The 12,907-nt window shown below is 38.1% G+C and overlaps 1 protein-coding gene across 23 annotated transcripts in view; it reads right to left on the bottom strand.

The window, feature by feature from the left end:
* PTK2 (protein tyrosine kinase 2) overlaps positions 1-12,907 on the bottom strand; it is a 356,647-nt gene that overhangs the window by 278,915 nt on the left and 64,825 nt on the right. For 8 of the 23 annotated variants that reach the window (XM_050801634.1, XM_050801635.1, XM_050801637.1 and 5 more), the window contains exon 1: positions 555-5,685. The exons of 10 other annotated variants lie outside the window; for them this stretch is intronic. In XM_050801634.1, coding sequence (XP_050657591.1) covers positions 555-654 — 100 coding nt within the window. In that variant the 5' untranslated portion in view covers positions 655-5,685. Of the gene's footprint in view, positions 1-554; positions 5,688-12,907 lie in introns of those variants that run through there. 5 more of the 23 variants (XM_050801636.1, XM_050801638.1, XM_050801639.1 and 2 more) reach the window with 3 other exon arrangements.

The following is a 12,907-nucleotide window of genomic DNA, read 5'->3' as shown; positions in this document are numbered from 1 at the left end:
AAAATGCTGTATTTTATATTTACATTTTTATGTGAATAAAAACCCTAAAAACATTAAGAAAGAAAACTGTTTATGCATGGTATTCCTAAGCCCACCTTACAATAATATGGAGTTTCAAACTGAATATACAATCTTTACAGTGAGTAAAGAAAACTAATTTTTAAAGTAAAAAATACATGTTACTCTTTTTTCCTACAACCCTGTTTAAGTTAAAATTCCTTTTTTCCTTAAAAACTTCCAGATTACAGAATACATACAGATGTCTTAAATTAAAAGAAAAAATAAAACTATTAAGAGACATGGGACAGAACATTAAAAGATAGCTTAATGCACTTAAAATTCGTTTCCATAAAAAATATTTTCATTTACTATATGAAAAGCTATCTAATTGGTTTCATGTAATAGCTGTAAACCCATACCAAATCAATTTCCATTTTTCCTCAAAGTTTTAACCGTAAATATATTGAAATAAATTCTGAAAAACATTTATCTACCTTTTCGGTGCAAAAGCATGAATTTTAACAAAACTGAACGTATTTTTAAGTTATTTATACCTTTAGCCCAACACACTGGAAATGGACTACAGCCGCTTTTCTCCATATAGATGGCACCTGCTGGTTTCAGGGCCTCTTGGCCTGCCAGTTCCAACAACATACACCCAATCCTATAAGAGCAAGCCAGGAGTCCGCACACAAAGTCCCAGTTCCTCGCTGTGATAGTATTTGCTTCGATCCACAAGCAAGACTAAGGTTCCCCTGTGTGCTCCTTTTTTCAGAGCTTGAAGCAAAATTTGGAAGGTGTTCCTTCTGTAATATTTTCCAGCAGCTTGAAGAATGCCTCTCAGTTACAGAATCTTCTCATGCTTCCGCAATCTGAAACACAGACCATCCTGGCTAGATTAAGCTACTGAACAGAATGAAACCAGCTAGTAATGTGACCCCACGGGTCTGTATTCCTAGATTCATTCAGGGAAGGAGAAAGAGGGAGGGGAAAGAGGGAGGAGAAAAAGAAGGCCAGTAGCCAGTAACTTATTAATATGCTAATCTCACCCTTCTATTCAATTCATCCAGCAGTCTTCTGTTTACAAAACTGACAACCGATTCTAAAATCGAGTAAGCTGCAAATCAAGTCTGACCCAGATCATGTCTGTAGGTGGCTTCTCAAACCATTTTTGTTTTCAAAGTCATGCCTTTGTCATTTTACTAACCTAATTCTTTATGACCTTAGAGTTAAAATAATTACTTTGATGAAATAAAAATCCTTTGTGGAAAAAAAATCCTGATCTATCTATGTCTCTATGTCCATAGGTACCCAAATATTTTCGTGGTAAAATATTTTTCCTGGTTGGTACGCTCATAGTAAGTGTATAAATTTTTAAAACTCTCTCGAAAACAGAAAATCAAGAATTTGAGGTAGCCACATTCTTTAAAATTAGCTTAGGGAATATTGAGGGATCCAAGAGGCATGATTTCCTTTCTTAGTTTCAAAACATAAGCGAGTAATAAACTCATACTAAAGAAGACAGACAGAAAAACAACCTTACAATCTGTACTAGCAACTTTTTAAAATGCAGAGCTACTTAGTTTTTCCATTCAAACTGTGAGATAGTCAAGATCATCTCAAAAACTTAGCTATCTAAACACATTCCACTTTAGCAGTAAGAGAATTAGTAACTAGGCTCCTGGTGCCTTTGTTCTCTGAACATACATAAGACACACTGAGACTCTACAGTTCTAGCTTTCCCAAATGTGGGTAATTTTGTTAGTAGTACACTTGTATAAACCAATCAAAAATCAAGTATTTTACTGAACAGTGAAAATGACCGAGGCTTTGTTTATGAAGTCACTAACTTCTGAAAAGAATAGCTTAACAAAGCCTGAGGAGAACAAGAGGCTTATTTGTGTCCAGTGATGCCCCAGGACAGTTGTTTCATTTCTAACATGCTACTTTTGATGATGGCTTTGTCTCTAGGTTTACTTCCAGGCTCCTAATAGTAGCCAGAGTTCAAGTGACCTCTTCTATGCTCCACTGAAAACACATCATTCACCAGCGTGAACTATGACCCCAGGGAACACTGGGAAGAAAGGGGCTCCAGAAAAACGCAAGCAAGCTAGAAAAAGAACAGAGGAAACAAGCAACTAGATAAACTAGAATACATGAAAAACAATCCCCAGCCTCCACCATTACTAAGAGACCAAGACTGTAAAGGACCACTGCCATGATGGGAAGGATAAGAGCACATTCACCAGCAAGCATATCTGACCCACTCCCGTGAGAACAGACTGGAATTTAATCTGAGCCATCGACTAACAGACTGTACAAATAATCCAAGCACACTGAGTCCACCTTGCAACTTATGGCTGTCAAAAGTTACAAAATAAAAGCTACCTTCATTAGCAACCTACAATTATATTCTACACACAAAGTACTGATTACATGTAATTTTCCCATCTTTTAAGCAAATGTGGTATTAAAATTCTTTTAAAAATGAGAGCACTAAGACTAAAGACAGGGTCATAGACTAGGAAGAGGCACAGGAGTTAGCAAGCCCACTCGCTCATCTACGATGCCAGGGTCTTCACACCACAGCACACCACCCCACCACAGGAAGGATTTTTTAGTCAGACTGAACACCTGCCACAGGACCAGGTGAGCAGGAGAGAGAGTGGTATAAGCACAGGGTGGTAGTGACTGGAGCTAATACAGTCGCAGTGACAGAGAGGACAAGAGAACAAGTGATGGAGAGAATGAGGGAGAGGGATAAACCTGGTTTCTGTGACTTTAAAGTGATCAGTAGATGGGCACTTTTTCTCCTACCACTGTAACTACTTCATAATTTATTTCAATAATCTACCAAGCCCACTCGCTCATCTAAGATGCCAGGGTCTTCATACCACAGCACACCATCCCACCGTAGAAAGGATTTTTTAGTCAGACTGATGAGCTGCCACAGGACCAGCTGAGCAGGAGACAGAGTCATATAAGCACAGGGTGGTGGTGACTGGAGCTAATGCAGTTGCAGTGACAGACAGGACGAGAGGACAAACAAGAAAAGTGAATATAGAGAATGAGGGAGAGGGATGAACCTGGTTTCTGTGACTTTAAAGTGACCAGTAGATGGGGGTTTTCTCTCCTATCCCTGCAACTACTTCATAATTTATTTCAATATCCAAATATCATCTCCTAATGTGCAAGATCTTGAGAGTATGGGAAGATGTTAAGATATGAAAGAGCATAAATTACCCAGGTCAGAGACCAAGGAGACTAAGTAAAGACCAGATTGAAACAGCAGCTATGGAAATGTTAGGAACCAACTCATGCCACAGAGAAGAACTGAAGAGGATACAGGTGATACTGCTAGCAATAACCTATACCTTTTATCGAGCAACTATAGTTATATATAAAAAACTGCATTTAATCCATAACACAATCTCAGTGAAGCAGCTACTTCCCTGTTTTCACAGAAGACAAAAATGAAGTTCAGAGAGGCCAAGCAACTTGCCCAAGGTCAAAGAGCTGCAAAATGAGGCAAGTACTGGCTACTTTGGTGATACAGTGTTTATTATTTTCTTCCTGACAAATTATGCTTTTAAATTCCTAATCCAGTGACATCTTGAACAGAAACAGACTACAGATAATGGCAATGTAAGTGAAAAAGGGTAAGCAGTCCTCTATATTCCCTTATTTATGAATTCTACATACTAATATAAAAGCCAACCACTTATTTAAAAGTTGCGTGACCTTTACATGAAACTCTTTTAGTACTGGCATATTTTACAGCAATTCTGGTAAATCCTACTTGAAAGGTAAACTCTTGTCTTTACCTTCTAGATATAATCAGAATACATGTATTTCTCACCACATCTCCTGGCCTTACCCCGGTCCAGGCTGCCTGGATTATAGCCATAGGCCTCCTACTTGGTCTCTCTGCTCCAGCTCTCACCGCCCTACACTCTATTCACAACTCTTCTGAGTTGTGCACTGATCCTTCCAAAACATCAATCACACAATTTTACTCCTTTGCTTAAAACTCACCAACAGTTCCCCAACTTTCCCAGGTTCAGCACCTATATACTTAGCACAGTCCGCAAGGTCGTGCGTGATATGGCTCCCCTCTATCGCCAAGGATCCACTAGTTTCCTTGGCACGAACCACACTGACCTCCTTGCCACTCCCTGCCCACGTCAGGGACTCTGCACTGATGTCCCTCTATGTGGGACACTCTTGCCCCCGCGTTATCCACATGGCTTGCTCCCTTCCCCCTGCCACATCTATGCTCAAATGTCGCCTACTCAACGAGGCCTATCCAGACCACCCTGTCAGAAACTGCATGGCCCATCTGCTCTCCCTGCTTCACTTTATTCCCACAGCACTTACAACTTTCTAAAACACCTCATGATTTACTTAAACATTCAGTTTATTGCCTGGCTGCCCCTACTACAATGCAAGCTCCGTGACGGAAATTCTGTCTGTCCTATACATATTGTCTCCAGGGCCTTACTAAAATGGTAAGATGTGTAGGCCATATTCCACCGACCCGCCTATCACCTCTAAGTAATGAGAAGATGGCAAAGAGAATTTTTCTTTTCAAGGCTATGGTCACAGAGAAGGTATACGTATGTCCGGACATCAGTGACAGTATGGCGTGCCTCCATCCCGGGCACTGCTTCACTTCCAGATCTCAGTACAGTACAAAGGCTTGGTACCTACTTATTGAATGAATAAGTGAACTAAACATTATGAAGACTTTGCTTTCTCAAGAATATGAGAAAAGAAAAACGGACATAAAGTCTAGGAAAATCACGTAGACTGCCTCTTCCCACCCCACATAAAAAAAAAAAAAAATCACGTAATTTTGTACTGATACTCCTATTAAAACTTTCACCACAAATTTTAATAGAGCACAAATGAAAATAGTGTGTGAGATTACATAAAATCATCAGGGTTGCAAACAATGTTATACGCAAGATCAGTAAGCATAAGAGAGAACTCTAAACCCCTTCATATGATGTACAATTTTGTCCAATCTGACTTACCTACAAAACCATGACCATATATGAGAAGGTCCCTAGGAATGAACTATTAGGAAATGAACTACTTGTAAATGTCACCAAAAGCAGTTCACAAAATACCAGCCTAACTTTCACATTTCTCATATAATTGTCATAAGTTTGTCTCTCAAGGAATACCAAACACCATGGCAGCACTACTTGGCAAAGTAAAGCACTGATAAATGCTTTTATGCCAATCGACAGGAGGAATGTAAAAAAAAATTATTATTCATATCATACATGTATACTTCTAAATATATCATCTTTCACCTCTTTTATGTTTGCATCAATCAGGGAGTTACAGATTTAAATAACTTCGACAGTTTTACAACATGGTTCCTCCAATTAGCACTTGATAATTACAATATATCCTAACTTTAGAATGTCAGGTATCTTATACTGCGCTCATTTCCAGTAAGATTACTAATTACCATTCCTGTCATTTTGTCTTGCTGTTTCCACCACGAAAACAATTTTTCAAAAATTTTAGTCTATCAACAAAAATTATGACTCGGTTAAGACCAAAGAAATATTAGTCATAATAAATCTAATCACCTTCCAAAGACAAACAACAGGAAATACCAACAAATTCCAAAAGGTGACAGTATTGGCATTATTCACTTTCTTTGCAAAGTTTCTTAACAATTACTATACCTCCCTTCCGTTATTCTTGAGGAGCTCTGGGGAAACTGCAGAAGGCACTGAATTTGTAACTGGAAGATGCAAAGGAACCCCAGTTCTGCCTGTGAGACAAAGAAAATCATTTCAACATCCTGAACTTCAGTTTCTTCATCAGTAAAATGAGGAGAGCAACAATACCTATCACTTATTGAGTACTACGTGCCAGTCACAAAATAGCATAATAGCAACGCTAATAATAATGAAAATAGAATTTTAACATGATGATACCAAGTGAATGCTAACTCTGTACCAAGCCTTCTTCCAATAACTTTAAAAATGTTGACTCACCTACCTATCACAACAAACTACCCATGGGGTAGATACTGTTATCCCCATTTTACAAATGAAGAAATCAAAGCACAGAGAGACCAGGTAACTTAAATTCACAATGTCACAGAACTTTTGAGTTGCAAAGCTGGAAATCAAACTCATGCAGTCTAGCTACAGAGTCCACGTACTTCACCAATTTGCTGCAGTGCTTTCCACCTATTTTCTCAATTAATACTTTTAACAACCAACAACATAGATGATATTACAATCCACGTATGACACATGAACAAACTGAGGAACAGATAAATTAAGTAACATACCTAATATTACAACTAATTGATCAGTTGCAGAGCTGGGATATGCATCAGGCACTTGGACACCAGTCAGATGACACAGTTAAACCACCACCTATAGTATCACCTACCTCCAGATGCTATAAAGGTTTCCAGAGAAGAGTCTGGAAACAGGCCTACAAAGGGCAAATGAATCACAGTGAGGACCAACGGGACAAAGAAAGGAAGAGAAGAAACACAGCAAAGAATATGGGATAGATTAAGCTGCTCTTATCCCCATGCAACATCCTAATTCACCAAATCGTGAGGCTCATGTGATAGCCCTCTGGTGTCAGTAATCCTGCCCCAATACAAATTCAGATAAAAGTCATCACACTACCTGCTAGACATGTAGCTGGTACTTGACAGATGTATCAAAATCACCAGAAAATAACTATAACCACTAAATTAAGCAACAGTGAAATACAAAAAATAGATGGGAAAATGCAACTCTTACCATGAAAACCTTATTTAATATTTCTGTCAATTGGGTAAGACAATAAAATGTGTATTCTCAAGTACCTCTAAAATTAATGGCATAAAAACTATTTCATTATCTAAAAAGGCAAAAACAACAAAACCCTGACCTTATTAATCTAAGCAATATTTTCACGGACTCTAATTAATGATAATTTCTTATTTTTGTTTTGCCATACAGACAGAGATCAAAGCTCAATTCCAGATTTAGAAACTGTTGAGAGGTTAACTGCTGTAATTGCTTTCTTTTAAAGGCTCCTGAAATCTGTAAGAAGACGTTGCATTCGTTTTTCAGATGCAGTGGTAGAAGCATGACAACACAGGACAGAATAAGAAGCTCACCAAAATTTTCAATCTATCCATACATGCTATAAAACAGAGGGTTTTTTTTTTTTTTTTTTTTGCTTATACTGACCATAATAATGCAAATATCAAAAGGCAATCCAGTAGTTACTTAACACTAACGTTGTCCAAAAGAAACACAGAACTTTTATTTTATGGAAAATGCATATACACACATGCAACTTATTTAATCACCATCAATTTTTTTTACCCTATAAATGCAATTTATCCACAGTTTGACTGCTCACCTTATTTAACAAATAGCAACAGTATCAAGCAATTGTATCTTTCCAAGTTAGGTTAACTTTCCAAGCTAACTGAAGCAGAGAAAAACACTGATAAGGCTGCAAAGGTTCTGGGTTATTCGTCAGAAATTGGGCTTTGCAGTCACAGACATATTAATACTGGCCTGGGGGTCTGATGGTGTCAGGAGGACCCCTTGTGGTAAATGTAAATCCCTTCTACAACCTGCATTTCTCAGCTAAAAGTGAAAAATCAACAATATACATTTTAAATTTATCCCTCATGACAGCCTGAAAAAGCTAACCATTACTACAGACTCCATACTCTGTATCAGGCCAGGCGCAGTGGCTCACACCTATAATCCCAGCACTTTGGGAGGCCGAGGCAGGTGGTTGACCTGAGATCAGGAGTTCAACACCACCCCAACATGGTGAAACTCCATCTGTACTAAATACAAAAAATCAGCCAGGCGTGGTGGCGCATGCTTGTAATCCCAGCTACTTGGGAGGATGAGGCAGGAGAATCGCTTGAACCTGGGAGGTGGAGGTTGCAATGAGCTGAGATTGTCCAGTCTGGGCAACAAGAGCAAAACTCCATCTCAAAAAGGAAAAAAAAAAAGTGTATATATGTGGATATATCAGTAGCATCTAGTGTGGATCTATCCCTCATCATATCTATATTCCAAGCAACAGACATAAATAAGCTTTTCTTCTTTCCAAACGGAGCTACACAGTAGTTGGCTTTTTTGGTCAATTTCCCTCCCATATGCTTTTGGTTTTGTCATGCTGGTATGAATGGATGCTATTCCAGCTTACCAAAAGATTTCAGGAGTCACTTTTCTAATTCTATCTAAAAATGTGTATCATTAAGAAATGTTAAAACCAACCTAACACCCATTATAATAGCTGCTACATTTTTTAAAAATAGAAAATAAGGTTTGACAAGGATATGAAGAAATCGAAACCCTTGTGTATTGTTGATGGGAAGGTAAAATGGTACAACTGCTATGGAAAACAACATGGAGGCTCCTAAAAATACTGAAACTAGAACCACCATAAAGATTCGGTAATCCCACTTCTGGGTATAATCCAAGGAATTAAAAGCAGGGTTTGGAAGAGATATTCAAACACCCATATTCATAGTAGCATTATTCACAATAGCCAAAAGGTAGAAGTAACCCAGGTGTTTGTCCACAAATGAATAAAAAGTATGTGGTATATAAATTCAATGAAATATTATTCAGCCTTAAAAAGAAATTCTAACACATGCTGAACCTTGAAGACATTACGTTAAGTGAAATAAGCCAGTCACAAAAGAATAAATAACATATGATTCCACTTATATAACATACCTAACACAGTCAAACTTACGGAAGTAGGTAGTAGAATAGTGGTTTCCAGGAGATGGGGCTGGAAGGAGAGAAGCTGCTTTATGGGCATAGAGTTTCACATTTTCAAGATGAAAAAAATTCTAGAGATCTGTTTCACAAAAATGTAATATACTTAATACTACTGGAACAGTAGAGTTAAAAACTGGTAAATGTCAAATTTCAAATTTTTTAAATTTAAAAAATTTCAAATTTTTTAAAATTCATTTTTATCACAATTTTTTAACTTAAAAAATGTTAAAATCATTTTTAAAGAGTAAATCTCATTTATATTTTATAACAAATCTGCAAATATAATTATGTTTACTTTTATAAAAGAGAAAAGCTTTGAGAGCTTAAGAACAAGTCTAAAGTGAGAGAGACAGGAAAAAGAGACAACCACCAATCACTGACTAAGAGCTTAATATTGTTCCAGCCCTGTATAAGGTGGCTTTATGTGTATGTGTTTTAAAATGTGCTCCCCTAATAAACTTGGAAGTAATTACTAATATCATCATTTTCAAGAAAAAGAAAACTGAGGCTCACATACACAAGGACTTGTGACACAATTAGACTGTAAAAGTAAAATGTCAAAGCCACATGCAACTCTGAAGCCCAAATCATCTTCTCCATCACCCTAAATTTAAAGGTCCATTCAGTTTATTTCAAGTATCTTAAAACTCAGACTCAGCCACATAGTATTAGATGTGTGACCCTGGCACTTTTTTTTAACTTTCTCTCTATTGCTTAGTTTCTTGTCAGTTAAAGTTTAAAATGGTATGTATTTTTCACAATTATGATAATTAAATATTATAAGCATAAAGGGCTTTGACAGCACCCATAATAAAGGCTCCATGTCACTGTAAATGCATCATTACTGTCTGCCTCTTCTGTGCATAGGCAATAAATTAAGCAGTAGGGATCCCAAAATAATTGGAACAGAGTCCTATCCCATAAGGAGTTCACAGACCATCAGAAGACAAGCACACAAATCAGAGTACCCAGAAGTCTAACTTCTGGGAGATTGGTCTAACAAACCTCCAATAAATCTTCTCTAAGTTTGAAGGCAGTTTGAGGCTTATAATAGGTTTATTTGTAATACTGAAACACTGTTAACAGCCTACATGCTTGATAGAAGGGGAGTGAATAAATAAACCTCGGAACATCAAAATGAATGACTATTTTTAAATGGTGTGTCTGAAAATTTTTCACTGACCCTGGAAAATATTCATTAACAACAACAACAACAACAATGAAAATGTATCAAAAGAGGCAGCTCCCATTCCTAAATTGCAAAGATTTCAAGAGAAATAGATATTTGAAAACTCCTTTTTCTTCTGTCCTATGTTCCACTGCACCACACTCTTGCTGATCTCTCTTTACTTCTCATTATTTTGGGTTTTTGTAGCTTCTTAAGGCAAAAACATAGATAATTGACAATTTTTTCCTTTTAGTTATATAAGCACTTAAAGTTATAAAGTTCCCTCTTAAGTACTCTTTCAAGCTGCATGATAAAGACTGATGTTATATTTTTACTATTGTTTCAAATAACTTTCTAATTTTGAAACATTTTCTAATTTCTCTTTTGATTTTAGACTCATGTATTATTTAGAGAGGTATTTCATTTCTAAGTACTAAGGACTTTACTGGATATTGTTTCTTTAATATATTTGCTTTTTACGTTCATTTATTCTTTTGATCAGAAAATACACCTGCATGATATATTTGCTATGAGTTTAACTGGAAAAAAAGAAAATACAGGCCAGGAGCAGTGACTCACATCTGTAATCCCAGCACTTTGAGAGGCTGAGGTGGCGGATCTAGGCCAGAAGTTCAAGACCAACCTGAGTAACATGGTCAAAGCCCCATCTCTACTAAAAATACAAAAATTAGCAGGGTGTGGTGGCACATGCCTGTAACTCCAGCTACTCAGGAGGCTGAGGCACAAAAATTGCTTGAACCCAGAAGGCGAAGGTTGCAGTGAGCCAAGATCGCGCCACTGCACTCCAGCCTGGGCAGCAGCGCGAGACTCTGTCTCAAAAAAAAAAGAAAATAAAATACAATTATTAAATACATGGTACAAAATTCAAATGGATATGCAATGAACCATAAACATCACCCCCCACTTCACCCTATTTTCTTTCCATCACATTCTCTCTAGATAGAATCACTGTTCCTAATTGTTTGTGTAATCTTCTAGAGGTGTTCCATGCATATACAAGAACACACATATGCAGATACAGTTTCTTTTGCATTACACCAATATAATGCATTTTACATACTCTTCTATACCTTCTTAAAACTTACTTTAAAATGTATCTTCAGCCTAGGCAACAAGATGAAACCCCATCTCTATAAAAAATACAAAACAATTAGCTGGGCGTGGTGGCGCCTGCCTGTAGTCCCAGCTGTTCAGGAGGCTGAGGTGGGAGGACTGCTTGAGACGGAGGAGGCTGAGGCTGCAGTGAGCCATGATTGTGCCACCGCACACCAGCCTAGGTGACAGAACAAGACCTCATGGTTTTTTTAAAAAAATTAAAAAATTGAAAGTATCTTGCTCATTATAGATTTTTTTGCATAAATTTTTGATTGTTAAAAATACTGTAGGCCACGCACAATGACTCATGCCTGTAATCCCAGCACTTTGGGAGGCCAAGGCAGGAGGATCACTTGAGCCCAGGAGTTCGAGACCAGCCTAGGCAACATAGTGAGACCCCATCTCTACAAAAAAAATTTTAAATAGCTGGTTGTGGTGGCACACACCTATAGTCCCAGCTTGGGAGGCCGAGGGGGAGGACTGCTTGAGCCCAGAAGGTGGAGGTTGTAACGAGCTGTGATTGGGCCACTGCACGCCAGCCTGGGCAACAGAGTGAGACCCAGTCTCAAAAAAAAAAAAAAAAAAAAGCTGCATTAAATTATTATTCATCTTAATTACTGAGGTTTTTGGTGACTCTTTAGATAGTATGTCAAGACAAATGCCTCAGCCTAGTCCTGGCACTGTCCAAAGATCCACTTCCACATTCTCTTTCCCACTGACCCCATTCTCCTCAATCACATGACTCTCAGAGGTTTGTGAAACTAGAAACGTTTCTGCTCAATGCATGTTAAATATGATCACTCAATTTTTAAAGTTCCACTCTAAGAATAAAGATATTTTCTTTTCTTTTCTTTTCTTGAGATAAAGTCTGTTGTCCAGTTTGGAGTGCAGTAGTGCGATCTCGGCTCACTGCAACCACCACCTCCCAGGTTCAAGCAAATTCTCACGTCTCAGTCTCCCAAGTAGCTGGGATTACAGGCACCCACCACCAAGCCAAGCTTATTTTTGTATTTTTTAGTAGAGGTAGGGTTTCACCATGGTGACCAGGCCGGTCTCGAACTACTGACCTCTAGTGATCCGCCTGCCTCAGCCTCCCAAAGTGCTGGGATTACAGACATGAGCCACCATTTCTTTTTTCAAGGACCAGAACTACAGTAAGCAAAACTGTCAAAGTCATATCTACTTTAATTGAAACAATTACAATGTAATTTTTACACTGGACCAGTAAGCTCTTGAATTCATAAAATGTCTGAACTTTAAAGGAAACAAGCCATATAAGAACTTGTTAGCAAAATTATGGATATTTGCATCATGCATGATACAGCAGAAATAATGTATTCATTCACTCTTTTTCTGTCCAAGGATCCTGACTAACAGCAGCAGAAACTAAAATCAGCTGCCTCATCAGGGCACAACAGAAGACAAACGAGATGGGGGTTTGTATATAGCTAACTCACTAAGAGTCCTCCTTCCCCTGCCTTTTTGAGATGGAGTCTTGCTCTGTCGCCTAGGCTAGAGAGCAGTGGCGCCATTTCGGCTCACTGCAACCTCCACCTCCTGGGTTCAAGTGATTCTCCTGTCTTAGCCTCCCAAGTAGCTGGGATTACAGATGTGTGCCACCACGCCCAGCTAATTTTGTATTTTTAGTAGAGATGGGTTTTCGCCATGTTGGCCAAGCTGGTCTTGAACTCCTGACCTCCGGTGATCTGCCCACCTCAGTCTTACAAAGTGCTGGGATTATAGGTGTGAGCCACCCCACATGGTCCCCTGACTTTTTAAAACCAGGATCTCTAACAACAGTAATCAAAAAAAAAAAAAAAAAAAAAGA

Source organism: Macaca thibetana, chromosome 8 (genome assembly GCF_024542745.1).
Source record: "Macaca thibetana thibetana isolate TM-01 chromosome 8, ASM2454274v1, whole genome shotgun sequence".
Lineage (NCBI taxonomy): Eukaryota > Metazoa > Chordata > Mammalia > Primates > Cercopithecidae > Macaca > Macaca thibetana.
The sequence above is the reverse complement of the archived record's forward strand: the minus strand, read 5'-3'. Positions and strand labels throughout refer to the sequence as shown.